The 27345-nt window shown below is 38.2% G+C and overlaps 2 protein-coding genes across 3 annotated transcripts; one reads left to right on the top strand and one right to left on the bottom strand.

Annotated features, from left to right (window-relative positions):
- Nucleotides 1-570: 570 nt before the first annotated feature.
- On the bottom strand, nucleotides 571-19752 carry ttc13 (tetratricopeptide repeat domain 13). 2 transcript variants are annotated; one of them, XM_054618073.1, is made up of 23 exons: nucleotides 19535-19752; nucleotides 17792-17886; nucleotides 16625-16700; nucleotides 16447-16517; nucleotides 16196-16261; nucleotides 15308-15400; nucleotides 14062-14178; nucleotides 13866-13976; nucleotides 12357-12439; nucleotides 12077-12218; nucleotides 11624-11798; nucleotides 11002-11158; nucleotides 10366-10496; nucleotides 10145-10277; nucleotides 9289-9381; nucleotides 8952-9035; nucleotides 8466-8550; nucleotides 7972-8081; nucleotides 7119-7254; nucleotides 5790-5869; nucleotides 5283-5361; nucleotides 3853-3932; nucleotides 571-3764 (listed from the first exon to the last, which is right to left on the bottom strand). In XM_054618073.1, the coding sequence occupies exons 1-23, from the start codon at nucleotides 19701-19703 to the stop codon at nucleotides 3650-3652; spliced, it is 2481 nt and encodes an 826-aa protein (XP_054474048.1). In that variant the 5' UTR covers nucleotides 19704-19752; the 3' UTR covers nucleotides 571-3649. The 2 variants fall into 2 exon arrangements, with proteins under 2 accessions (XP_054474048.1, XP_054474049.1); XM_054618074.1 differs by having other exon boundaries at nucleotides 7972-8078.
- Nucleotides 19753-21073: 1321 nt separating this feature from the next.
- Nucleotides 21074-26646, top strand: arv1 (ARV1 homolog, fatty acid homeostasis modulator). The gene is made up of 5 exons (XM_054618081.1): nucleotides 21074-21226; nucleotides 21545-21664; nucleotides 22173-22326; nucleotides 23097-23321; nucleotides 24535-26646. The coding sequence occupies exons 1-5, from the start codon at nucleotides 21131-21133 to the stop codon at nucleotides 24660-24662; spliced, it is 723 nt and encodes a 240-aa protein (XP_054474056.1). The 5' UTR covers nucleotides 21074-21130; the 3' UTR covers nucleotides 24663-26646.
- Nucleotides 26647-27345: the final 699 nt, after the last annotated feature.

Raw genomic sequence — 27345 nt, 5'->3', positions numbered from 1 at the left:
CATTTAACATAAATATTTGAATAGAGAATATTCATTTTTTTTTTTCAACAGGTCCCATGTAATGCAACCTGTATCACTAGACTGGAGATAAAGGACACAATTCTTCCTATGGGATTTTAGTGCTTCTATTATTTTTTTTTGAGTATTCTCATGGGAATTTATTTTTATTCAGTGGCTTCATGTAATGTGACCCATTGACTCAACTGTATTACCAAAATGATATACCACAGTGATCACACCTCTTCTTCTCAGATTTTAGTGCTTTTTCAAAAAAAAATTATACATTAATACATTCAAGTTTTTAATTGAGTCAGGCTGTACTGCATCATTGTTAAAAGGAGTGTGACTCTGGATCAGTACCTGGGTAAGGTCAGTTAACCTTCAATCTTATGGTAATTTTTTTATTTAGTAGGTAAACAACTTTCAGCCATTTTAATCTAGAACTGTGTCCTGGATGACTTTGTGAAACTGCTATTTGTGTTGATTAGATTAACAAAAGCATTTTATACTGTAAGGTGTGTGTCCCCCCCCCCAATAAAGAAGGACAGAGCCTGTTAAAATTGTCAACCGGTTTTATTGACTGCTGAACATTCATTCACTCATTCAATAATAAAAACAAAAATCACTCCTTCAAGTTTTAAGCTTTAAGAGCCCACCATAGCACTTAATGACTGGGTCACCCAGTGCAAAAAAAAAAAAGAAGAAGAAATGACAGCCAGTCGGCACAATCACTGATATGAACAAGAAAAAGTGACAGAAAGCAGACTGTCAGTAATGCAGGAAATAAATCAGATATGCCATCGAACGGGTCAATTTGTTCTTACTTTGTGGATTTAATTAAATGACAAACTTAAGAAACTGGACATTCAATTAAAAACTACTGCAGCATTGAGATAACTATCAGTGACGATACCTTAGCATTCAAGGCCAATTATTTATCAAAATTGCAAATGAAGAGAAAATAAAACGGCTGAAATTTTTTCACAAAGATTTGTTCAGATCATCCCAGGTGAATTACCTGCTTAGCTGGTTTCGTCCTTGTGCTAAAACCAACATTGATGAGTTAAAAAAAAACAGGCTAATATAGACTCTAAACCACTCAAGTATTTTCATAAGGTTGTAAACATTACATTCCATTCATATTTATCCAATAATCTCCATTGCAGGTTTTCCTAATTTTATCTTGAATTACAAAAAAAAAAACAGTTTTTATGATTTGTGTGTGAGCGTTCAAATTATTCCTTAGTGAACGAGTCTTTAATTTTGTGTAGCCAGAAATGTCGATCTTGTCAACAGACACTTTTTATACTTTCACCTCAGAGAATACCCAACAGAAAACCACACAAGTCATAAACACAACAACACTTTCAAATTTACTGCCAATTAAATGCCTTTCAGAGGATTTTGAAAACCTTTTTTCCATATTTTTTTTCTGACCAGGTTTTCTGCAGAAATCTGCAAACTTGACAAGACAGAAATGTGGCCATGCAAAATCAATTCATTCTGAGGTACATGAGCTCTTTTCTCCCAAGCGAGAACAGGTAAGAACAGCTCTCACCGGCTAATTAATCCAAAGAAAATCCAGAAACGTGTGTGAGACACAGAAGGCATCTGATGCAGGCTGAAGGAATGACATGAAGATGATAACAGTATGTGGTGTGCTTCTACCCCCATCTATAATGAATCCTCTACAAGATACAACAGTCAGAGATGTCAGAGATCATTCAGGAGTCTTTATTTTATATATTTGCTCACATTTGGAATTTGACTTACTTTAAAATGAAAAAAGGTACTATTTACAGATCCCACTATAAAGATCAGACTGCCTTTACTTTTTTATTCACTTTGATATGAGACATGTTATCGAATGCAGCTTATTATACTTATTTTTAGAGTCTCTCTGCCAAAATCCAGAGCTAGATTAGGACATGAAGGACATGTAACTTTTCATTTTAATTACAAATTAATTATTCAATTAGTATAAAGTATTCCATTCAATATCAGAAAAAAGGTTATCTGTTGCTTCTTTTATCTCTTTTCATGAACTTAGGAGTCGTCAATTCTACCGAAATAAATACTTTATATTTTTTTTTTTGTCCCAAATGTATTCAATTTATAATGACATGAAACTCAGGACAAACACAACGCGTTTGATATTTGTGCTTGATCACTCACTGAAATAATCAAACTTTTTCTATAACCGCTTTCTGTTGATCAAATAATCATTTAACTGACAAATCTTTGAGAACTTTACCTCACAAAAAGCAACAAGTGGCTCTCTGAAAAATCTCTGACTGTTGCTTTCATACTAGTTCAGCAGCCAACCCTTCTTAAAAACAACCCTTTATTGGTCACATTAAACGAGAGCAGGGTTCAATATACCCGGTAATATATATTATCCAGAGTGGAATTCAATAGCCCTGAAGGTTTTCTAAATTTCCCAAGACTCTTTCTCTGCTGATAGGCGGGACTATGTGTATATGTGTGTGTGTGTGTGTGTGTGTGTGTGTGTGTGTGTGTGTGTGTGTGTGTGTGTGTGTGTGTGTGTGTGTGTAGGAGTGGTTAAAAAATAAGTTTTAAACTTAGCCAATTACAAACTTGAATACTAAACAAAAATGGTTTTAGATACCAGATAACAAATTAACATCTAAGTTAAAGTTCCAGGTATCTAAAGCTAAAGATTGAACCATGACTATGCAACATAGGATCGTTTCTGCTGACGGCTCATGTCATTGAGGACTGTGTGCTTTGGGTGTTTCAGGTGTGGTGATGCCTATAAAGCAGAGAAAAAGAGAGGGTGGACAGAGTCTCTTCTGCATCCCAAACTGTCATACAATTGTTCTCTGTCATCTTCTCCAAACAGCTGGAGTGTGGAAGGAAGTGTTGCACTAGAAAAAAAAAAAGAAATCTGTATTTTTACAAAAGTCAGAATCTATATTTGACTTTATGAAAATGACTAAATGTGTTCCGTGAAGTGAAATTCTATTAAATAAAAATCATAAAAGGACTGTCTGACTGCAAGGTAAAGCTGTGAAAATTTCTAAATACAGCTTACACATAAACTGATTTTTTGGTGTCTAACATATGTTTTGCTGCTGCCTTCATCCACAGCAGCACACTGCTGCTAATACACCGACTATGGAAAAGTACCTCATGCAATTTCCGAACTACACCTTTAACACCAGGAGTGACTGTTGCTTTGTTTGTCGTTTGTTTTGGTGCTTAAGTAGAGGCAATTAATTGTTTCATAGTAATTATAATACTGCTAGCAAAGTCAAACTTCAGGTTTTGTGACAACGTTGGCCTGCACTGCATTAACAAGCATCCAGTATAGGTGGTGTAAGAATTATAACTTTTAGAAATGAAGAGTTAAGAGCCATGTGTGACAGAGGACAGAGAACAGAGCAGGACTTGGAGGGTTCATTTGATACCAAATCAGGTTAAATTGTAGCAGTGATCAGTATCACCTCAGTTCTATCCAATTTAAAAGTTAAACAATTATTATTAAAGCCAAGACGCTTTTGCAGAACTCAATCCAGTTTGGTTTGGGGTGCAGAAGACATCGGTCCCTTTGTTCTGCCCAGTGTAGAAGCTTTATTTATTAAGACTTAAGAGTTAAACAGACTTCTCTCCCCGTGTTGAAGTTGTGTTAGGACTTCTTTGGACAGTGCGAAGACGAGTCTGTGTTTAGAACCTCGATCATCGTTCTGGTTGACGGGAAGGTCTCCGCTACGGACGGGAGACTCTGGTACCAACTGGGTAAACTGTTGTGGAAGAAAAAGTGTGAAAAAAAAAACAAGAGTCAAGCCATGAAGAGGAATAACAGACAAAATACATGTTTTATCTTCCTACCTCTTGAGGTTCATCCAGTTCTTTGCTGTTTTACTGAAGCTGTCTGGACTGGGTGTGGTCATGGACTCAAAATCCACCAGCTGAAACAATATTTAACAAATACAGAGAATTTAGAGCAGGGGTTTCCAAAACTGTCTAACCTAAGGCCTACTTCTGATTGTTTAAAAATGATTGAGTAAAAACATAACATGTTACATAACAAACTGAAGTTATTGAAAGGGCGTAGCTGTAGAACATGCGTCATGGAGGCGTTTATGTTAATCGCTGCAAGTGTGCACATCTGCATGTAAAAGGGAAAAGCCTTTGAAATCTTTAAAATAATACATTTAATTTTCTCTTTTGAACTTATGTCCTAACTAGCTGCAATATGTCTGCAAGAAGGCATAAAACACAAGGTTTTTCTTTATCTGTATGTTCCCTTGTTTCATCCAAGTCAAATTATTTTATTAATTCATTAAGATCCATAAATCACCAAACAGCCTTAAGTCAATCAAACAGAAACCGGGACATTATGAGGACACTCAACAAGCTTGGACCTTGGCTGGACTTTTCATGAGCTGATCAGGTTTCTTTGCTCTGCCTTGTTTCACGAACAATGTGTCTGCTTAGCAGGTACAACAGAGGTTAGATTTCAAGCAATACTTGAGGAGGCTTTGTATCCATCAATGGGGCGGATGGCAGACTCATGTGTAATGTACACCTTTCATTAGAAAAAAAGAACAAAAAAAGGAGTTGGTGCTAGTCTTTTACTGCTGTTTTTTCCCCCTCAGACACACAACTGCCCTTTTCAGACATTCACACATTGTTGGCTGTATCAAGCTGTTAAAGTAATGGGAACATTTTGTTATTCACATATTTACCAAGTGTCGCTTACTGTTTTATTTAGATAAAGAGCCGTGTGCTTGTGATATTTAGCGTCTGCTGAGTGCGAGGAAGAGATATAACAGCTGGGAAAAAATGGCGTTCTGAGAAGACTAGTGTGTTTTCTGTTCGGGACTTAAACTGAATTCCTACTGCCATTCTCACACGCTTTATGTAAAGCTGGTTATTCATTAATGCAGTTGGCATGGATGAAAGATGAAAATATAAGGAGGGAGACAGGTTGTGTAATTATTATTACTGTGATTGTACAAGTGTTTTTAACTCTGTCGGGAAAAACATCATATATATAGACCGATATGACATTAGAAGAATCTCCATAACAATGTAAAATATTCCATTCTCAGTGTCTTGTAGTTTATTAATTCTATGATCAAAGCAAACAAGACATGACTAATCTCTCTCTGTGAATGCTTTACCTTTACCATCATCTGACGCCATTCAAATTTGACTTGTGCCACGTTGAAAGTATTTTATAAAACATGTCGGTACGTACAGAACTTTTACTTGGTCGAAACCTAATCAGAGTCTGAAAGGTCACTTATGTTTACCTTTCCTTTCGGGATCCTGCCGATGACCTCTTTCCCACTGGCCATCAGCGCACCCATCACAACTGAGTAGGCCACCACGCTGAGGAGCAGCAGATGAGGAAAACACTGTTACAAGCTGGCATCATAATTACTGCTCTGTATCATCATAATTACTGCTCTGTATCACTCTAAAGGTAGAACTTGCTGTTCTTCAAGCATAAATCAAGGTCACGACTTGCAGCCAGGCAAGTTTCGTCTCCAAAAGTGTCTTGCAGCTTTTGGAGATGAAACTTGCCTGGCTACAAGTTTGACCTTTAAGTCCTGCAGATTTGGCAGTTGAGGTTTGTGAGCACACCATTCAAAGTTTGCCAGTCCTTCCAGCTCAATGAGTGCTGCGGTTAATTGTTGCATTTTTGTGAAGATGGGTTCTCACAAAACCCTTTCCCACGGGTAATAAATTTGTATTATTATTATTATTATTATTTAAATGGTACGCCTGGATGACGGTTGTTTTGCGGTTGACATTACCTGGATCCTCTGGAGAGAGGCATGAGGTTGCAGAAGTAATAAACCAAGGAGAGGATCAGGTTACACACGGCATCTGCATCCTGAAAGAACAAAAAGTCATCACACAGTCAACTGTCTTCTCATAAACTGCCCAAAGGGAAAGAGTTTGTACAGACATGTCCTGTATGTATTTCGTTCCAGGTATCTGTCAGAGTCAATAATCTTAATACATTTTTACAACAACAGGGACATTGTTGAGTGTCGTCACAGTTAATAAAAAAAAATCAACAATAAGAAAAACTAAGTAAAGGCTGAACAGATAGACTTTCAAGTCAGAATGCTTCTTTAATAGTGAGATCATGTTTCACTAAAGTCTAAGAGTCTGTTTTTAACTGTCTGAAAGACATCTACAGCAGCCAGCTGGAGAACACATCTGCTTTAATCCCATAAAGTGATCTATTTGTTAAATGACTGTGATGTTCTCAAGAGAATTCATTATATTTCCCTCTCCCCGTTTGCATGTCAAGAAAACTGATATCTGGGACAGTCCCGCAGAGGGGAAATAAGAGGAGAGAAGAGGAGATTGTCAGATACTGAGGGGGGACCTGAATAACTGCTGTACTGACTGACAACTTGAAATGAAATGAAATATTTAACACTAATACTTTTAAACAGCTGGGTGCTAAGCCCAGTTCACTATTTTTCTATTTCATCCTCCTGCTGCAATAAACCATGCAGAATAATTTAAAGGATCAGTTCACTCAAATAAAAATGCGTTTGTGATCGATACAACTGCAACATGGGCTTCCATTTTAAATCATAGTCTCTATTAATCATTTGTAAAATGTAATTCAATATTGCAAAATCTCCCATTTTTTGCCAAAAGCCCAAGGCCACAATTCAAATGTCTTGTTTTCTCTGACAAACAGTCTGCAAGCCAAAAGTATCCAATGCACAGCAATATAAAAACAGAACGAGGCAGCAGATCCTCACATTTGAGAAGCTGGAAAAAAAAGAGAGAAAAAAAAAGAGAAAAGGTTTGGCGATTAACTATAGATTTATATCGTTCTGCCTCCACCCAGACATAACTGAAATGAAGGGAAGTTTGTTTGTGCCGTTTGCAGCAATGAAAATAACTTCCACGTAACTCTGGATAATCTGTTTTCATCAGGAACTATATTCTACACTAGATAATAATATTTAATTCTGTCAACAAATGTTAAGTTTCATGTCATGTCACAAATCCCTGTATTGAACATGCTTCTGCTTTCTATGATGTATAGAATGCCGAAGTCATGCCCCAAAAACAAAACAAAAAACCTCCCAGTTCACTGCAGAGGTAAATCTTACCCCCAGCTCAGTGGACAGCATTAATGCCTTCCCTTTGGCGGTGAGGTCTTTGTAGATGGACTCTATCTCTGACTGGTACTGCTGCGTCCGCTCTTCTGTCGTCTGAGTCTCTACCGAGAATAACATGTTGCCCACCCTACAACACAGAAAACAGTTCACCAGTGGGAAATAATAATCACTTATAATCACTTAATGTCCTTCTGCTATCATATCTCAAACAAACTGGAAGCTGTCATAGCCTTTTATTACAATATGTTTTCAAATACTTGCCAAATTGTACATATTTCAATGCACACAGAACAAAATAAAAACGCAATACTTTTGTTTTCACTCCCATTTTTCACTATTTAAGGCTTTTTTTCTCCCAAATTTTGATCCAACATTTGTTTAAATCCATTTTAGTTAGCGCTTCCCCTTTCCCAAGATAATCCGGCCATTTGACACGTCTGGCATATCAGGATGCTGAATAAACAGCATGATGATTACACAGGTGTGTCCTTGGCTGGTCCCAATAAAAGGTCAGTCTAAAATGTGCAGTTTAATCTAAAAAAAAGGCCATTTCTTTGTCACTGAACTATGGATTTCACATTACTAGGGGTAAAGATGTGCTTTCTTTGATCACACAGGATTCATCCTCGAAGAGAACACCTCTCTAAAGTGCCAGACGGCATCGAAGGCGAGCAGTTTCTCACTCAAGACGGTAACGACGACGTACTACTGTCAGGTCAAGACTCTGGTGAGGAAGAGCTTCCCTGAGACGGTTTCTGAGAGTTTGTGCAGTAATTAAAAAAAGAAAATTCTGAACACTTCAGGAAAAAAGGCCAAATAAGGCAGACCGTCGTTTCATTCGTACCTGTCTCCAGTAATCGTGATGGTAAAACCGTCATACTCTTTCCCAGGATCCTTCATGCTCGGCACCTTGGAGTTGACCGTGAAGCCATCTCTGGTTTTACTATTGAACTGCTTCAGGAAATAAAAAACACACAAAGAACCATTCTGGGTTTTCACTGCTGAAAGGCTTCAAGACATTAAACATACCCCCAAAAAAAACAAAAAAATACTGTGTCACTTCAAAGGTCTCTTACAGTAAAACATTTAATAAACTTTAGTTCATTTATATTAACTTGGAAACGACGATAAAACACTCTCAACTCAAGGTCCACTTACTTATTTCCATAGCAACGTAGCAGCCTGCAGATAAGGACGGTGTGATACGAACGAAAAATAAGTGACCTTGAGTTGAGTGTGTGATATCTAAACTTTAACCTAGTTAATTTAGACACGTACACATCATCTTTATCTCTATTTACTTCCCTCCCCACTGATATTCCAGATTTCCATCCTTACCTTCATTATAGGAAGCAGATCTTCTACTTTATTCACATTTTCAAGAGCCTGACGGACCTCTAAGAGTCCTCTGGGGTTGTATGCCCTGAGACGCAAAACAGGAACTTGTAAATTAAAGAAGCAGCAAGAAAACAGAAGAGTGAGGAAACTGATGAAGAATAAATATTCATTTATATATTTGCAAGAGACACTTCTTCAACACTCTCATGCAAAATGAACAAAGCCTGGGGGGAAACAATAATTCTGCAATGTAGGCAGCGTACAGTAGTCGAGCATATCAACACAATTGCTGTGAAATAATTTAGGTGAGACATGCTGAATGCTAGCCACAGTTCTTGGATTGGAAGTTTTTCAATGAATGCAAAAGATGGAAAGAAGGGAAAGAACTGGAATGAATTGCAGCAACTCAGGCAGTGAAGAATATTCTGAAACGTGTATTTTAAGTCGCTTAAGATAGAAACTGGAGGAAGTATTGGAGTAATTTACCCGTGGTACACCAGTATTCTGTCTTTGATAAAGTCGAGGATGTTGTCAAAGTACGCCAGGTACCTGATGTTGATAATCTGTCCCCTGAAGCAAAAGAAGAAAAAAGGATTTCAACACACTGTCAAAAAAAGCTGCTTTTGTATGAAGAAGTGCTTTCAGTGAGCTTGTCAGAGTCAAGGCTAATGTGAATTAAAAACTGGATGAACTGGGTCGTATTACCAGGAATGTTCACACTCCAAAGTTGATAAACCCCCCAAAGCAAAGCCACTCTAAAATCCAAGTTGCCCGATGGTCTGATGAGAGCGTCCGACACAGTCCTCGGGGGCCAAGTTGTTACCTGATGAGATTGATGTGATTGTTGAAGCCTCGACTAAGACTCCTGGCGGGCATCTGGTCTAACCACAGAACTGGCTGGTCTGGATCCGCGATCCTACAGGAAAAGCCCAGTTAGTCTATCAACACTGAATAAATCATTAAAGGGCCAAAGACCCTTAGGTGGAAAGTGATATGTCTTCTTTGGTCAGAAGGACAGAGGAAACGTTTACTCAGTTCTGAGTCTGTATTTTGGTTTGTTTAATTTCATGCTGTAGGCGTTCAAACACAAGTGATGGAAATATAATAGCTTTAAGTGATTTTAGTGACTGTATTCTCAGTTCTCTGGGCTTTAATAACTTTTCTCATGAATTTGTACTTCAGTCTAGACTTCATTTTGTTATTCTAAAAGGTTAATCTATAGCTATTATGTAGCAACATCTTTCATCTTTATTCCTGTGTGTTTTGGGATGATTACCTGAAGATGATTAGGATTCCACAGTTGCTCCTGAGCTGAACTTAATTTATCTTGGAACACGATACATTTTGAAGGTTGCTTTGGTCGTTGCTCACATCTAGCCAAACCAAACTAACACTTGGATGCTTTCAGAGTAACTCGACACTAAATCTACATTTTGGGTAAATAAATCCTGTCTACAGTCAATGTATTATACTAACAATTGATCCTGAGCTATAAAGTTCATTACAACACAGATTTTTTGCCTTTTTCCAAAGAAAAAATATGCACAACATCTATAACGTTGCTTCTGCTTCATGTTACGTTAACCCCCCCCATCCCCGATATAAACATCTGGGTTTGAATTCTTCTTTTTTCTTCATTTGTGATGCTGCTCTTTGAAAAAAAATGTTTAAATCCTCACCTCCTCCATTTGACAGCTATGTCGAACATGTCTCTCCACTGCATTTGCCTGGTCTTGCCGTTGACTCGCACTTTGGAGTTGCTCCATGTTCGATGCATGGCCTGCATCACCTCCAGGGTTGCTAAACCCATGGCTGAAAAAAGTACAAACAACTCTTAATTTTTCACAGCTGCTGTTAATACTTAAGAATCTTTATGAACTGCAGCATTCATCACTGGTACCTCTGTGTATTCTCCTGTTGGGTAAGAAACCAGGAGTGTCATACTGCATTAGCGCCCCCAGGTGGTCGGCTGAGCAGATCAACTTCTGAACTTCACTGCTGTAGCTGTCAAAGTTCTGTGGCAGCACGTCCCTGCAAACCGCAAACACAGGAAGGATGAACTTCGTCAAAGCTTTTAGTTGTTTTGCTATTTTCTGAACTGTACTGTGGCTACCTGTCAACCTTCTGAAAAAACAGAAGAAACGAGTTTCCGTTTGCTGACAGGAATATAAACATCTGCCTGCATGACGCTCATGCGTCCATGCATTATAAAAAAGATGTCAGTTGTTAGGTTTCAACCATAAAACACTGTTGGCCTCAGCTCTGGGTTCATGAAACTTGCTACAAACTGCGGCTCTTGTAATTAGGATAAAGATTGTTCCTGATTTCTCAGACTTCCTAATGATGATACACTCACTTCATAGATAAAGTGCAGGACAATTTATTAACGTAAAAAAAACAAGCAAAAAAATGCATGAATCTTCTCCAATAGATATTATTATCTCAAATCCTGTTCACATTTATAACAATAACTACAGTTTTGGTCATAGTAACAGCTCCAGGTGATAATCAGCCGTAACGGACCCATCGGACCTACTTGATGTGAGGCTGCAGGCCGGGCTGTTCTTCATAGTCTTCTATTAGAAAAGGCAGGTTCTTAGCCCAGTGGTTCTTAAAGTTCCCTGGTAAGTCCTGGTCCACATTGTACTCTGCTACTGGGATGTCAAGGTGGGAATGCAGGTAGCGAGAGTACTCTGGTAGGAAAACAAGGTGGGGCAAAGCAGAATATAAGATATAATATCAGAATGGCCTGTACTGATCTATTTTACAATTGGAAGTTTTAGCTAAGCCTCACTGCTGTTGTCATTGCCTACATTGAGTATAATTAATTAATTTAGAAATTCAAACAAACCCTGCATCAAAAGGTACAAAAAATAAATCCGAACCAGACAGCAAATCTAAATTTTGGAATTTTAAGGGGCTGTGGTATAAACTCTGGTGAAACTCTCATGAAAAAAAAATAGTTTTAACCTCAAAGCAAACTTTAATCTGAGAAGTTGTTACAAAAACATTTAAAAAGAGTGGGATCTTCTCGATAGTTTACTTGCACAGGATTCAGTACTGACAATAAATAGAGCCTTTCAGTTGTGTGATGAAAGCATTGCAACAAAACATTGAATCTATTATGGTATCTTGTGTTTGCATGCAGTGTCACCGACCTCTGAGGTATTTAACTTTGAGGTATTCAGAGCTGGCCTTCTGCCCCAGCAGAGGGTCGTTCAGCATGACTTTAGTCTGAGCTTTGATGCCCTCGTAGAACTGTCCCATGGCCACGTGACTCAACCCCTTCATGTACTGACACACCTCGTTGTAGGGTTCCAACTGAAGGCATCTCTGGAGGACCAATAGGAGAAGAGAAATTCAAAGAAACCAAAAACAGAAGACTGTTAGAAGAGTTGGACTGATGAAGTTTGCTGGACTTATATGGTATTCACACAGTTTAAGGTGGATGAACTTGTGGATGCTATCATTTGTTTGTGTTACTCACTAACAGATAAACTTTAGTTTAAATCTGCTGTTTAAATGAGTAAGACTATGTTGTAAGATTCCATACAATCCTCACAGAGGAGTGGAGGACCAAGCTATTTTAATTCAACTGTGGATTCCCCCACCTTGAAGTTGCCTATGGCCTCCTGCAGCGAGCCGTGATGGTACAGCATCATGCCTCGGAGCTGGAGAGACTGGATGTGGTTCTGGTTCAACATGAGGGCTTTCTGGAAGCTCTCCATCGCTGACTCAAAATCACCCAGCTCTCTGGAAAGAGGAAGAAAGAGATACCAAGAGAGCAACAGTGCACGTTGATAGTGAGGCAGAGGGGAAAGGTAGGTACTCTCAATTCTTTAAATACAAAAAGAACATATTATGTTTATACGTTTATACGATTTGCTTTACCTGTAGGCCTGTCCGAGGCTCTTATACGCATCTATGAAGTCAGACTTCAACTTCAGCGCCTCTTTGAATGTCTCTATGGCTTCCTGATGACAGAAAACACAACAACCTTTCAGAGGGACAACACAAGAAGAACATGCAAAACACAAGAAGAACATGCAAAACATGGTGGATAGACCTAAAATTAAGACTCCGCTGATTTGTTCACACTTTGTATCATATATATATATATTCAGGTTGTGTCTACAATCTGTGTCTGCATATTGCAAACTTTTTTCGGTTTAAATAATTAGTTAAAATAATGTTTGGTGTAGATAAAATATTTCACTATGTTATCATTTGTTTTTATGATGTGTGCACCAACGGGGTCAGCAAACAAAGGGTTAAGTCACACTATTTTACCCGCAGCTTTCACTGATAAAAAAGCAGATTGTGCAATGTTGACTTTGTGTAGGTCTAGCTGCAGCAGATTCTAATATCAAAATACAGCACTTCTTATGTGCAACCTCTCACATTTACAGTACATCACACTACTCTTTATGATGATGGGAGTGTCTGTATCTGAGTATCAAATCTACTACTGGCTGCATGGTCGTATATTCAGAGTGTTGTTATTTGTACAGTGTTTCCCCCTTCAAATCGGTTAGCAGAGGTGATAAACACAACCAAAAAAAAAAAAATACACACGTGACTAAATTAACCACGGCGGCTGAACATTTTGCATACAAGTCTTGCAGCTAAAAAAAGCTGCAGCTGCAGACACTGCTCTGCACTCCGCTTAACCTGACAGAAACACTATGGAGGTAGAACTAAGGCCTTGGTTGACTACAAAATAACAATCCGGTTAAGATTTAAGCTATATTTTCTCTAGATGTTTCATGTTTTCAAAGGCAGAAGTGGAGACATCACGAGTTTTAACTTTCCTCACGGTGCATGGAGTTTTGGTTTCTGATTTACGGCCTCCACGATAAGTAGATACAGAAAACCCTGGTGTGGAACACGGCATCCTCTCCCTACTGAGCAGTCTGCTTAAAAAAAACTCTGTGTGATGTTGTAACCTCTGAAAACTTGGCTAAACTTGAAAATCAACCCAGACATTCAATCCCTCCCAGAGCTGGTCACTCTATCTACTTTGCAGCTGCTCATAGGGGATTAAAATGAGTATACAATTTGAAAATAGTAATTAAGTGTAAAATTTACAATCTGGTGTATGTCCTTTTCAATATTGTATATCATCATCATCAACTTTTATCTTATTTCTGCATGTTGCAACCATAATGGCAGTGAATAAATAAATGTGGATAGAAAGCATAAATGTGGTGCAGTTTATGCACTAGAATCCCTCTAAATAAGTAAAAAAACAAACAAACACATAAATGGGACGTTCTTGCTACAAATGCTATTTCAAGCGTTTGGTTTTCATCCATTTTTTTAGAATCAAACATACACAACCAAATATCCAGATTTACGCTTAAAAAAAAAGACAAAAATAGGAGACATTGAGCAACTCACCTTGAGCATTCCTCTGTGGAAGAAGGTGAGGCCTTTATACAGCATGGCGATAGGCTGGTTCTTCTTCAGCTCTAAAGACTGCTGGAAGTCTTCCATAGCTGCCACATAGTCCTAATGGGAAGGCAAAGCACAGGGTCAGCAAGTGGAAGCAAAGCACACATACACATTGCACATACAGGACATTTGTCAATCAGACCTCGGAAATGAAGAGCAGTGTTCCTCTGTGTCTGTAGAGACGGGCTGAGGGCTGCAGCTGGATGGCTTTGGTCAGATCACTCAAAGCCTCACTGATACGACCCAGAGGAGACAGGATCTAAAGATGCATATGCAAAAAGAATGGAAAGATAAAGTCCTAGCACATACTAAAAAAATATTACCCATAATCATGTATTTTCATTTGATTGTTGGCGAAATCCTGTTTTTGTTTTTTTGCAATAAAATGATTTTTCCTGCAGAATAGGAAAAGTTGGTTGAATCAATCCATCTGAAAAGTAGTTTGTGAACCCGTTTTTTTAATTGAAACACACTGACAGGCAGATGAAAACCCCCCAGAAATGCACAAAATACTGCATGTGATCCATTATTTATGGTAGATTTCCTCTAAAAGAGAGGACTATATAGACTACTGAGTATTTTTTCAAAGTAAACCTAAACATTTTTGTTTTAAATATAACAGGAAAAATACGCAATACTCAGCGTCTTCACTTGGCCTTCGTGTTGCACCATGTTGTGAAATTGTTCCTGTGTGTTGTTCTTAACGATATGTCTAATGTTCTTAGTGAACTGTAACAAAATGAAATAAAGTGACGTTAAGTGTCAGTCAGGATGAAGACCTGATTGTGCAACTACTTTCGTGTGACTTGCATGTCAGACTGATTACACCAGAGATGTATTCAAGTGGCTTACAGCTCACAAAGTGTTAACTCAAAGTGAAACCTGGGGAAGAGGACGTTCTTCACAAACAGGCAGTCTGATTCTTCGAACACTGGTGAATTTATATATTACTGGCCTGTGCTGTACACAACTTCACGGCGTACATTTTCCAACAACTGATTATTTACAACTTTGTAGCAATTTTTTCCGTTTCTTGTGGTCCTGTGTACATGATAAAAGCAACACTGATAAATTTCACAGCTTGTAAGCTTTTTTTCCAATTTTAAAACTGTGCAAATCTCATGTTATCAAGAAGCAGGTGATGCTTCGTTGACCAGATGTCTTAACATACAATTGATCAGATATAGTGGAGATTAATGATCAGTTCCAACTTATAAACAGTATAGAAATTTGCATGGAAATTGATCTGCTAAATGATATCCATTGTTGCCAAAAGGTTGTAGCACTTGAAATCTCCTGTAAAGATTCTACTTATGCTTTTGAAGGAGCTTCAGAGTCCATAAACCTTAATAAAGAGTTATTTTCTCTCTTTTAACGTTTGTCTGTACCTCTGCTCTCTGCTCGTAGACCTCTGGCCAGTTAGGCTCCAGGGTGATGACCCTGTTGAGCTCGTACAAAGCCAAGTCAGCATTCTTTATGTCCTGGCATGGAGACACAGGAAGGATAGGCAGTTACATTTTGTTTACACAAACCTTAGTACATAGTGAACAAAACTAGGAGCCACCAACAAGTCAAAAACACAAAAACTGCTGTCCTGTCATTTCTCTAACAGCACACTGTCATCCCTGCAGAGTCCTGGCAGATTGGATTTACATACATTAAATGACACACTGAGTCATTCTGCTTTTACATGAAACTGCTGCTGTCACCAAAATCCAGGATGAATTAGATAATGCAAACAGACAACAACTCCCTGTGCTGCCAAATTGTTTTAAATCTAGCTTTGAGACGGACGTGAATAGGAGTATACCAGTTAAACTAAGGGTTTGTTCAGCAAACTCAACTTTTAATGCAAATAAGGGAAGAAAAAAACACAGACAGCAGCACTGTGTAACTTGTAATGTGAAGTACAAGACATCTGCTATGAATTAACTGATAAACTTTGACTAAAGCATAGTATTTAATGATGTTTTTCTCATAAAGAATTGAGCAGCAACATTTTCTCAATAACATTTTTTAAAAAGAACCTCTTAATGAGGGCAATAATAATAATTTTGCTTTAGCCATAACTAAATTATTTAGTTTATGAGTATGAGTATTTTAACGTTAAGTAAGTAAATACAATTTATTTCTATTGCACATTTCAAAGCCACAGAGTGATTCACATGTGCAGAGAAAATGCAGCACTGTAAACAATAACAATAATTTCAGGGGATTCCTAAACATCCAGAAGCAATAGAAAATACACCAAAAAAAGCTGGAAAGCTATCACTCACCTGTAGACTTTTCTTCCCATAAGCTATCCCTCTCCCATAGATGGCACTGACCAGCTCTGGGTCGCCCTTTAATCAAAGTCAAAACACGCATTTATATAATATTTATATTTTAGGGCTCAGCAAAATGAAAGGAAGATGTGTTTTGATTATAGGTTGAAGGCATGTAGAGGGTGGCAAAAAGCAGAAGTGATGCAATATTAAAAACATGATGCATTGAGAGTGAACATCTGCTTTTCCAGTTGCAAACACACCTGTAATAAGAGTGAGAAGTGTTTGATGGCTTCATCATAAAGGCCGTTGCCTATCAGAACGTAGCCTATAGCTGCAATGACAGAGCAAGTGATGATGATTAACTGGGAAAAACGTGGCAAAACCATATCAATCTGTTCAGCATGAATAAGGTTTGTTATTTAGAACATGCAAACTTACCAAGTTCTTCGTTTGTGTTGTGGTTATCTACAGGGAAGGGGATTTTTTTCTGTTCTATAAACAACTTAGCCTGGTTCTGTGATAGGTGGAGACAAGATAACAATCAATAACATGTATAGGTGAGAAGAGAGACACACATTGAGAAACAGCGCTGACACGCAATGCTAAGAAAAAGATGAAAATAACGGTTTCCTGTGTGAAGCCAGAGGCAGAGCGACCAAATTAAGCAGAAAAACACAGAATAACATGTGAGCCTCAAAGGTGGACAAACTAAAAAATGTGTCTGTTCCTTTAAAAGTTTCAGAATCAAGTGACATTTTGCCATATAATAACTATATCTAATATATTTGTAAAGTGGCAAAAATGCTGTAACTTAAAACCTTTGTTTTAATAAAAAGAGGTTTAACTATCTTTCAAGCATCTCATAAGATGATACTGAGCTATTAAGCCCTAGAGATCAGAGAATACAATCCTTTCAAATGTCAAGGACTCTACTACTGCCGAGTCAACTTTTTGTGAAGCAATACATATTCTGTGTATTGCATGAAAAAGGCAATTTTTCTTTCTCTTTCCTGCAGTTCCACATTGTATTTACTGTGTAATCCCAAATGGAGACTGGCAGCATGACATAAACCATTACAGGATGCAAATTTGACTGCATGCAAATGTTGCTGTGGCAGCATTTTGGGTTTGAAATACAGCAACAGCAAATACAGCAAGACAACTGACAAGATGAAAACATGCAACAGACTCCGTCATAACTGTCTTTTAATTTGGCTCAACATGTCAGAATGTCAAACCAAGACTCGAGGAACGCGTATCAAATTAAGGCATGAGCATTGCATAATGTGTCATCAATAAATTGGAGTAAATCAATCAATAATAGAGAATAGGGTTTGTCACTTGATTCAAAATTGAAGGACTGGAGAGCTTGTCACAGACATTTAGCACATATAAGTGTTGTGCTATTTAGATGAAAACAAAATGTTATGGCTTGACCAGAAGCGACTCGTGGATCTGATTGAAGTGTGTGTGTGTGTGTGTGTGTGTGTGTGTGTGTGTGTGTGTGTGTGTGCGTGCAGAGTGTGTGAGTGTGAGAGAGAGAGAGAGAGAGAGAGAGAGAGAGAGAGAGAGAGAGAGAGAGAGAGAGAGAGAGAGATATCTCACCAGGATCTTCTCTGCATTAAGTGAGAAGACTGACTCGCAGGGCGGGTTGCTTCCCTCCTCACAGTCTGGGTCTTCCAACTGTAAAATGGAGGACTCTGAAAAGACACATTTTATCAGCACTTTATATTACTTAGCACAATAAGGAATATTTGTATGTATTGTATTCAGACTATATGTATTTCAATGTTTTTTCCCGTTTAAAATGACCAATAAACTCATTATGCCACAGCATTAGTCTTTAAAGTGACATTTATTTCTGTCAAGAAGACCAGACATCACTCATAGTGTCACGTCAGCAGTGTGGTTTGAATGACTCAACCAAGTTCTGCAGACCAACCCTAATGCGCTAAGGAGTAACTCAATTTATGTTGGAATTACATGAAGTTTACATGAAGTTGAAGTTAAGAAGTGCATCACTTAAAAAGGGCTTATATTTTCAGATGTTTTTACAAATTACTGCAAAGCACATGCAACAATCCAAAGTTTGTTGAAATGTCATGGTCACCACTGCCACCATAGTAAACGCTACTTTTAGATCTAACCAGAGTTAACATTGTTTAAAGCATGAACAGGGATTAGTTTGTTAAAACTACATTGCATTATCACACATAGAGAACCATTTTTTTGATAGTAATTAAAGCTAAACTGAGCATGCTGATTGCCTAGGAAGCTGAAAAAGACACATCAAAAAAGGTCAAAATGTATGCTACGCTTGTGCCAAAACATGCAGGAAGCCAAGAATGTTGCTATTGTACTTAATAAAATACATTGGAAATCCCTGAGAATATCTCTTCAGATCAGCAACAACATGCGTTGAGCCAAACAGCAGAAATCTCAACTTGTTTAACCAGTTCATTTCGTTTAGTCCACCTCCACCAAAATACCACGCCACCTCCCTGTACAACCAGAACCCTCCCTCTCAGGAGGTGAAGCCTCCTGCTACCCCCTAATGCAGTGGTTCTCAACCTTTTTTCAGTGATGTACCCCCTGTGAAATACTTTTTTAGCCAAGTACCCCCTAACCAGCGCAAAGCATTTTTGGTTGAAAAAAAAAAAGATGTAATACTAAGCACTCTGCCATCAGTGTCTGATTTATTAAACACTGACGATTGCATTGTTGCATTAAATTCAGTTTATGAACTTACACTTATATTTTATTGAATATTTATTAAATAACAATTTTTAAAGGATTTTTGAATGGATGCTAATTTTAAATATATTTTTTTTTAAATCTCACGTACCCCCATTTGAGAACCACTGCCCTAATGGACTTAAACTGATACAAACACTGCCCCTGAACTCATCCTTCAACAGCTTTCAATGACCTGATCCACACGTGGACAGACTCCACCAGAAGACAACTGCCTGAACTGCAAATGCTTCAGTTATGCTTCTGTTATGTAATGTTGCTGTCTTTCTGAATGGAGCTCGGTGTTGACCTCTTGGTATGCAGTTTATTTGTGAGTTTGTGTTGAGTTTTCTCACTGTTAGGTACACAACACTATGTCCTCCCTCCTGTGTTAAGACTCTCTTTCTTTTTTATCTTTGGTTTCAAATCCCATTCAACCTCTACGGCAGTGAGACGGAGAGCTTATCTCAGGTATCTCCCGTGGGCTGTCACTGCTTGTTGTTATTAGCTCATCTCAGCGTTAGCCTACAGACGGTTAAGCTAGCCGGGCTCCACAGTGACAGCTGAACCGGGGAAGACGTGGCAAAGTAACAGCGAAAAAAGAGAGACTTTTACCGCAGTCAGCCGCGTACTCTTCCCACTCGGACAGCGAGCTGCATCCCTGCTTGTGGAGCTCATTGTTGAACAGAGTGAGCGTGGAGAAATACTCGGAGGAAAAGATTGTCCGGCTGAGGTTGAGCAGGGAGAGCGCGACCACAACAACAGCCCGGCTGACAGGGGCCATGTTGCGCTACATGTGTGACGCCAGAGAAAGCGGAAGCTGCTGCAGTTCGATCAGAACCGAACGAGCCACGCCCCCCTCAGCCGGAGAGGACGGTTCAACTACATTTCCCAACACACTCTGCAGCTGTCAAACCGGTCCCTCCAGTCAGAGCCGCCATCCGTGAACAAAGCGGAACAAATGAAAACTGTTTCCGTTATAGCTTTTCAAAATAAAATTAGATTACTTCTACCATTACGATGAGAGCAACTGCAACAACTGCTGTAATGAGATACTTTGGCCAAGACTTTAATAAAGAAAGAGTTTATTGTCATTGTACAGAATAAATGTCACAAGAAATCCATTAAATCAGATTCTATTGATTGAAGAAATGTATTTTATTTGTATTTGTTCTAGACTTTGATAGTACTTGGTTTTCTGTTGTCTTACTTTGCTTATTTCCACCGTTATGTGCCTCAAAACACACACAAAAATATTTTATACAGTACCGTAAAAGTTTGGACACACCTTCTCATTCAATGGTTTTTCTTTATTTTTTATTTTTTATTTTTTTTTCTACATTGTAGATTAATATTGAAGACATCCAAACTATGAAGGAACACATATGGAATTATGTGGTAAACAAACAAATGCTCAACAAACCAGAATATGTTTTATATTTTAGATTCTTCAAAGTAGTTGAATGAGAAGGTGTGTCCAAACCTTTGACTGGTACTGTTTATATATATCAGATTATTGGAATATATATATATATATATATGTATATATATCAGATTATTGGAATATATATATATATATATATATATTATATCAGATTATTGGAATATTACTACTGATGAGCAGCATTTTAACTTTACATCTGGTGGCGTTCAAACACTTTTTAACTTTCACTTAGTTTTACTTTTGTATACTATTGGATAGTTTAATCTGTATTAAAATATTATGTTTTATAAATAGATTCTTCAAAGTAGTTGAATGAGAAGGTGTGTCCAAACTTTTGACTGGTACTGTACACTGGGACAATTTTGACATGTTTACCATGACAACTGAGGAATGGTCCATAGCCTTACTATAGAATAAATGTCACAAGAAATCCATTAAATCAGATTCTATTGATTGAAGAAATATATTTTATTTCTATTTTTTCTAGACTTTGATAGTACTTGGTTTTCTGTTGTCTTAGTTTACTTATTTTCGTTATGTGCCTCAACACACACACACACAAACGTCCTTTATATGTGAAAACCTACTTCGGCATTCGACTTGTTCTCTGACTATGATTTGGATCGTTTAGAACCAAACAGCTGCAGGTCTTGACTTTTATTTTGAAGGCGGGGCTGTGTGTAAAAGTATTACTTCCGCTGTGACGCAGGCTACGCTTCCCATGCTCGCGTTGTTTAGTAGTAATAGAGCAGTTTACAGGGCGAAGAATGGAGAAAGGTGACTTTAGGTGTGTTGAATGTAACGAAAAAGCCACGGAGTTACACAGGGATTACAGTAACGGGATCCTGAAGATAACGATATGTGTGCGTTAACTATTAACTACTTGGATTTGAGTACTATTTATAATGAAAATGCTCGCTAACAATGTTTGCCTCAAAGATGAAACAGCGAAGTCAACGTAGATCTCATACTAGTCTCTCCTAAAACTAAAGTATTTTACGTTTTAACTGTATATGGCTAAATTGGAAAACATGCCTGAACACTCTTCTATTTATTATTAGGATAATGTCCCTAACATTGTCCTGTCATCCCTTAACAGCAGCATGGAAATAACAGAGTGATTGGTCAGTATCTCTACCAGCTGGAGTTGACGTTACCTGTATGTGTCTGTGTGTCTCCAGGAGTCGTGCCAGAAGCCAGTGGACAAGTACATTGAATATGACCCAGTTATCATCCTGATTGATGCCATTTTGTGCAAGACGCAGGCTTTCAGACACATTTTGTTCAACACAACCTTGAATGTAAGTCAATCATAGATATTATAACTGTGTGTGTGTGTGTGTGTGTGTGTGTGTGTGTGTGTGTGTGTGCTTGTTATGTGTTAATTACCAGCCTTTTGATGAACCCTGAAGTTAAAAGTCAAAAGTGGTGGAAGTACATTAACTCAAGTACTGTATCTAAGTACAAATTCGAGGTACTTTACTTGAGTATTTCCATTTTGTGCTACTTTATACTTCTACTCCACTACATAGCAGAGACAAATATTATAATTTTTACTCCTCTACAGCTTTAGTTACCTTTTTTTAGATTACATTTTCAGACCCCTTCCTCTCCAGTGAAAACCACGTATCTCCAAATTGGGTGATCTTGATAATTGTTTTTTGCTAAACTGAAGGATGAAGCGTTCCTTTGTGTGCTGAGGAAATTCTCCTACTTCTTCATTTAAAAATATATCTTATATACGTCTTTCGTCACTGGCGTTCAGGTTTACTTCATGTGTGTGTTTGTATATCTTCTCCACCTCTCCAGATCCACTGGAAGTTGTGTGTGTTCTGCCTGCTGTGTGAGGCTTACCTCAGGTGGTCCCTGCTCCATGGCTCCGAGCAGAGCAGTGACCCTGCTGACATCATCAGGTACACCAAGGAGTGGGAGTTCTACAGCATGTTTGGATTGGCCGCCCTCGGTAAGATGATTAAACCAGTGCTTCGTTACACCTCTGTTATGGTTTGTGCAGTACAGGTACCTTCTGATGGATACTTTTAGTATATTTAATTATATTTTGAATTGAATGATTATGAATTTTGAGTGCAGGACCTTTTATTTATAGATTACTTTTAGTTACTACAATATTTTGCAATCTTAATTATATTTTTGTCTATTTGAATACCTTAACAAAACTAAAATGCAAGCAGCAACTCGGCGGTCTCTCTATGTTTAACTTTGTGCAGGGTTGCAATTAAGAACTACTCTTTATTATTGTGATCTGTTGTAATAATCATTTAGCCTGTAAAATAAATATTGAATAAAAAATGCCCTTCACAAACTCCCAGAGGTCCTAGTGCTGTCTTTAAATCACTTGTTTTTACCAAACAACAGTCCGAATCCAAGATATTTAATTTGAAATGATATAAAACAGAGAAAAGCAGAAAAATGCTCACATTTGAGAAGCTGGAACCAGAGAAAACTTTAGCTTGCAAAATGACCTACTTTGTTTAAAAACTAATGTAGATGACTTTTCTTTCAGTCAGCGAATCATTTCATCACAATCCTGGAGTCAGCACCCTCTAGAGGATAAAGAATAGAAATGACAAATCCCCTAAAATGTTGTTTTTGTTGGTAAAGGCTGAATCTTACTGATCCATTTTAGTACGAAAACGCCTTTTGTACTAAAAAACTAATTTATCACTTTGTACATCTATCTGTATCTGACATGTCTGTCTGTTGGTGGCGTAGAGCTGTCAGCGTTCTGCGGCGGTGTGCTGTGGTTCCTTTGGGTGGTGGTGGGTCGTCTGCACGGTGGGACCCTCGAGCTCAGCCTGCTCCTCAGAGCCCTGCTGCTGTCCTGCTACGGCAAGGTGCTCCTCATCCCCGCTGTCATCTGGGAGCACGACTACTCTCCGCTCTGTCTGGGCCTCATCAAACTGTTTGTGCTCACTTCCAACTCACAGGCTATCAGAGGTAAGAGGACGTATCTGTTTGAAAGCCTATTTTCTAACGCTGATGTTATCCCGCCAGGAAGATAAATACTCTTTTACTTGCCCAGGTTTCAGATACCCACCAGGGATAGACGATAATGTTATTAATAACACAGGCCACCAAGCTTCTAAATTTGGTGACCAAAGTACATTTTTTGTGGCCCAAATTTAAACATATATGAAGACAATTGTGAAAAAATTTAGATTTAACGTTACTTAACACAGCCTTCTTAACTGGACATTGACAGAATGAAAATGTGTAATTATTTATTAAGGCAGTTCTTTGTTGAACAAAGCACACACAACAAGATACAGATCTGTTGTGCCAATATTCAATATATTTAACTTACTATATATTAGAGCTTCTCTGTAATTGTTTTTTTTATTATTGTAGATGATTTGAAGCAGCTGTAGGCCTTTATAGAACATTGAAAGAGTGTTTTAGAAAAAACCTCTAATGCAGATTTTACACACTGTTGTATAAAAATCTCCTGCATCACATTGCAATGATTTTATAATGATAGTCACGGACAACGTTAAATTACCAATGATGCTCATATTTGTTTAAAAAGGCCAAATCTGTAAATATAAAACACATTATTGTATTAGTGGATTTATGTCAATCTTAATCAAATTTTTTTATAATTTTGAGAGAAATTAGGATTCATTTTTGTAATTTGAAGGGATAGGTGGACCCTTAAGCTGTACCTTTTGTGACACATTAGGGATGTCCCGGTGCTTCATTCTTCTTTTAAAGCACCAGCAGGTGGCATCTGATGCTCTCTTAGTTTGAACAGCCCCCCCACCCCTCTCTACATAGACCCCCAGACATTGAAAATAAATATATTACATAACACAACCGTTTTAGTCCACGTTTCCTATGTTGTATAATTATTTCTTCAGCAGCTCTGGAAACATAAATCTGCTTATTGTATTTGGCAGCTCGCCTGTGAGCAGCAAACAATGACACTTTGTGTGAGTGATTTATGGTCTGCTGCTCTATTGGGAGGTGTCTGTAAAGCACATTTATAAGATATCTTCTTCACTTCTCACAAGATATGTTGAGACTTATTCTTGGTGTTTACATTCTTTGTACAAGACCAGATTCTTTAGACGTATTTTGATTAACTTGAAAACAAAATAGTTCATTGGAAAAAGTGTCTCATCCATCTCTCTCTCCTCCATCTCTTCTCCAGTGATCCTGAACAGCAGCAGACGTCTGTCATTGATGGCCGTGTGTTTAGGTCTGCTGTCAGAGACCTGCGTGGCTCAGGCCTGTAAAAAGCTTCCATGGAACATCCAGGACATGTTGACATTTGAATGAATGAGACAAATGTCAGTTATGGCAGGAAGTTACAAGGGATCGTGGACACCAAGCTGTGCCAGCGATAGGCAGTTTTTAATGAACTTTCAACACATGGGGTTTGAGAAGGAATGTTTTTTTTAAGTGTTTTTGCTGCTAAAAGCCTGCTGTCAAATGGAGACAGAGCAGCAGAATAGATGTTGTGATTATTTTTTTCTACTCTTTATAGAGAAAAAGGTTCCATATTCATTTTGGAAGGATGTCAAGGAGTCGCTGTTTTTTGTTTTGATTCTAAGAAAGACAATAAACTCAAGACCCTATTGAGATTTTGATTTGATTTGATTACTTTATTTGGACAAACATACAGAGAGGAGCTGAAGTTTTGGAACGTCCCCCTGATCTAAACCACCGTTTCTCAGAGCCGCTCTCTACGGTTTACACAAACACAGACCCCGAGGTTGTAATTTCACAGTAACTACTTCTCTGTTTGGACAGGACCCAGATGAAACTCTTCACATTCTTTTGCTCATTGGTGAAATGCTTATCTTAACTCGCACGCACACACAGGAACACAAACACACACAGGTTACTTTGTGAGAATGGAATGGGGGTAAGTGGATAAATAAAGCAGACAGAATTGTATTTCCCTTTATTTATAACCATACAGGTACAACTGATGTTAAAGTCCAGGGTTAGATTGGATTGAGATTTTTGCATCAGTGACCACTTTTTGTTTTGTAGTTATTTTTTGAGCTGCAACTAACAATTCATTTTTTGTTAGTGATCAATACATTTTCTATAATATATCATAAAAGAGAAGGGGAAGTTTCTGGTGATACATATTTTTTTTTTCCTTTACACTACTTACCTGTAGCGTCTTTAAAAAAAAAGGGAATTTTTCAAAACATACCTTTTTTAAAGGCTGTTTTTCTCACAGTGAGTTTTTTCTCAGACTTTCAGCCACAAACACCAAACCTTATAATTTTATTCCTATCAATATTCTGAAGGATTTTACAGGGCGGTTTGTTAATACACTACTCATAGTCATTGTCTTAAAACATCGAGCAAATGTATTGTTTATGGCTGTCGACACTGATCTATCGAGTGATACAAAGAGATATCCAAAATCGCCTCTGTAATAACCTTTGATTCTAATATGTCAACAAAATAAAATAAGAACGTGTAGCCTGGTTTTATCCAATGCTCAGATTTTTATTTTACAAAAGTATGAAAATTAGCCCATATTTAATAAGGCATATTTAAAATGTATTTTTTGACACTATTTACCTGCAGTGTCTCTCCTTAAGGCAGGGTCAGCCATTCATTTGTTTTGCAGGTTTTAAAGAAAGACGAGTCAAATCCTTTAACACTAAACTGCAGCAGGTATCCCGCCAGATCTTATTTAAAGTAGTCCTTGTGAAACATTTGCCTGTACTTTACAAAACCTCCACTCACTGTCCCTGGAATGTATTTGTCTGTGAACAGACCGAAGTTCAATCAGTAAAGCAAACGTTTGAGGCAGAACACAGGTCTGTGGAATGAGGGGAATTTATCCACTGCACTTACCTGCAGCATAAACAGCTGAACCGACCCCCAGCCGTCTTTGCAGGACTCAAGTGGTTGTTATGAACTGCTTCGAAGTCGGACACGTGACGAGAGGCGAGGCTGAATTCTTTCTGATAAAAAACATCTGATAACAGAGCAGTCGCCCCACTGCTATTCCCAGAGTACAGGTTTTCTGGGACCTCCTTAATATTTGTTATTGTGTTGTTGCACCAAAGTCCTATAATAAAGATTAAGCTTCATTGGATGTATCGTGTTTACCTCTGTACTTCCCACGCCTGTTGCAAATGTTGCAAAAGAAATCAATGTTGAAATAGATACATGGCTTTCTGTGACAGACAAGCCCTAAAGTTTGGCAGGGACTTATACTTCTGTGATGGATTATGTGAAACGAACTTGTAGAGCGAGTTTACCACGAGCCACAGAGACACCATGTATATAAATGTTGCAGTATGTGCTCTCTGAACTGTCTGCTATATATATAAAAAAAACAGTCAACAAAATATTTGTATGTGATTTGATTTTATGCACGTATGTGTGTGTGCTGCCTCTGCACATGTTATTACAGGCCTGTGAATAGTTGAGGAGACAGCGAACGAGTGAGGAATGTTTTGGTAGGTGCCTTCACCCTGGGCGGATCTCTGCTCCAGTCTCTGCGGAGAACAACACAGTCTGGATGGTTTTAAGCTATTAACACATACATTTAGCAGAATCAGCTTGACCTAAACATCTGAACTCTGCAGGAGTGTGTAACTGGTGTTTTCAGATGGATTGCCTACCTTTTTTTATTTCAATATTTTCTTTATTGATGCACAAAAGTGGAAATAGACATAGGAATCGACGCGTGTTGAGTCTGTATAACTTGTTGACACATTGTTTGAGTCTACAGGACAAAGTGTTTTGGAACAAAGCCCTGAGGCAGCTTCTAAATGTGGAATCTGGGGAGTGTCGGTCAAATTACCGCGGCATGCAGTGGTTTAATCTGACTAATCAGATTACTGTAACAGCAGTCACCTCTGAGCCTTTTACCAGTCGGGACCAGTGTTGAAAGCCAAGGAGCTGAATCTGGAGGGTAAATCCAACCTCGAGTCAATATACAATGCTGGTACAAACGCTTTGCCTTTGCTGAAAAGCAACATTG

The sequence above is a fragment of the Anoplopoma fimbria genome, chromosome 18 (assembly GCF_027596085.1).
Source record: "Anoplopoma fimbria isolate UVic2021 breed Golden Eagle Sablefish chromosome 18, Afim_UVic_2022, whole genome shotgun sequence".
NCBI classification, from domain to species: Eukaryota; Metazoa; Chordata; class Actinopteri; order Perciformes; family Anoplopomatidae; genus Anoplopoma; species Anoplopoma fimbria.
This window is presented reverse-complemented; position numbering and strand designations above follow the sequence as displayed.

Bases quoted from the DNA above. Each gene is read 5' to 3' on its own strand.
- ttc13 (XM_054618073.1), bottom strand. From the start codon at position 19,703: ATGGCCCCTGTCAGCCGGGCTGTTGTTGTGGTCGCGCTCTCCCTGCTC. The intron at 11,799-12,076 runs GTGGGGGAATCC...TTGGTCCTCCAG, and splicing joins AGGCCATAGGCAACTTCAAG to AGATGCCTTCAGTTGGAACC. The intron at 5,870-7,118 runs GTAAGATTTACC...TTGTTCTTTCAG, and splicing joins TGCTGTCCACTGAGCTGGGG to GATGCAGATGCCGTGTGTAA.
- arv1 (XM_054618081.1), top strand. From the start codon at position 21,131: ATGGAGAAAGGTGACTTTAGGTGTGTTGAATGTAACGAAAAAGCCACG. The intron at 21,227-21,544 runs GTGCGTTAACTA...GTGTGTCTCCAG, and splicing joins TCCTGAAGATAACGATATGT to GAGTCGTGCCAGAAGCCAGT. The intron at 22,327-23,096 runs GTAAGATGATTA...TTGGTGGCGTAG, and splicing joins GTTTGGATTGGCCGCCCTCG to AGCTGTCAGCGTTCTGCGGC.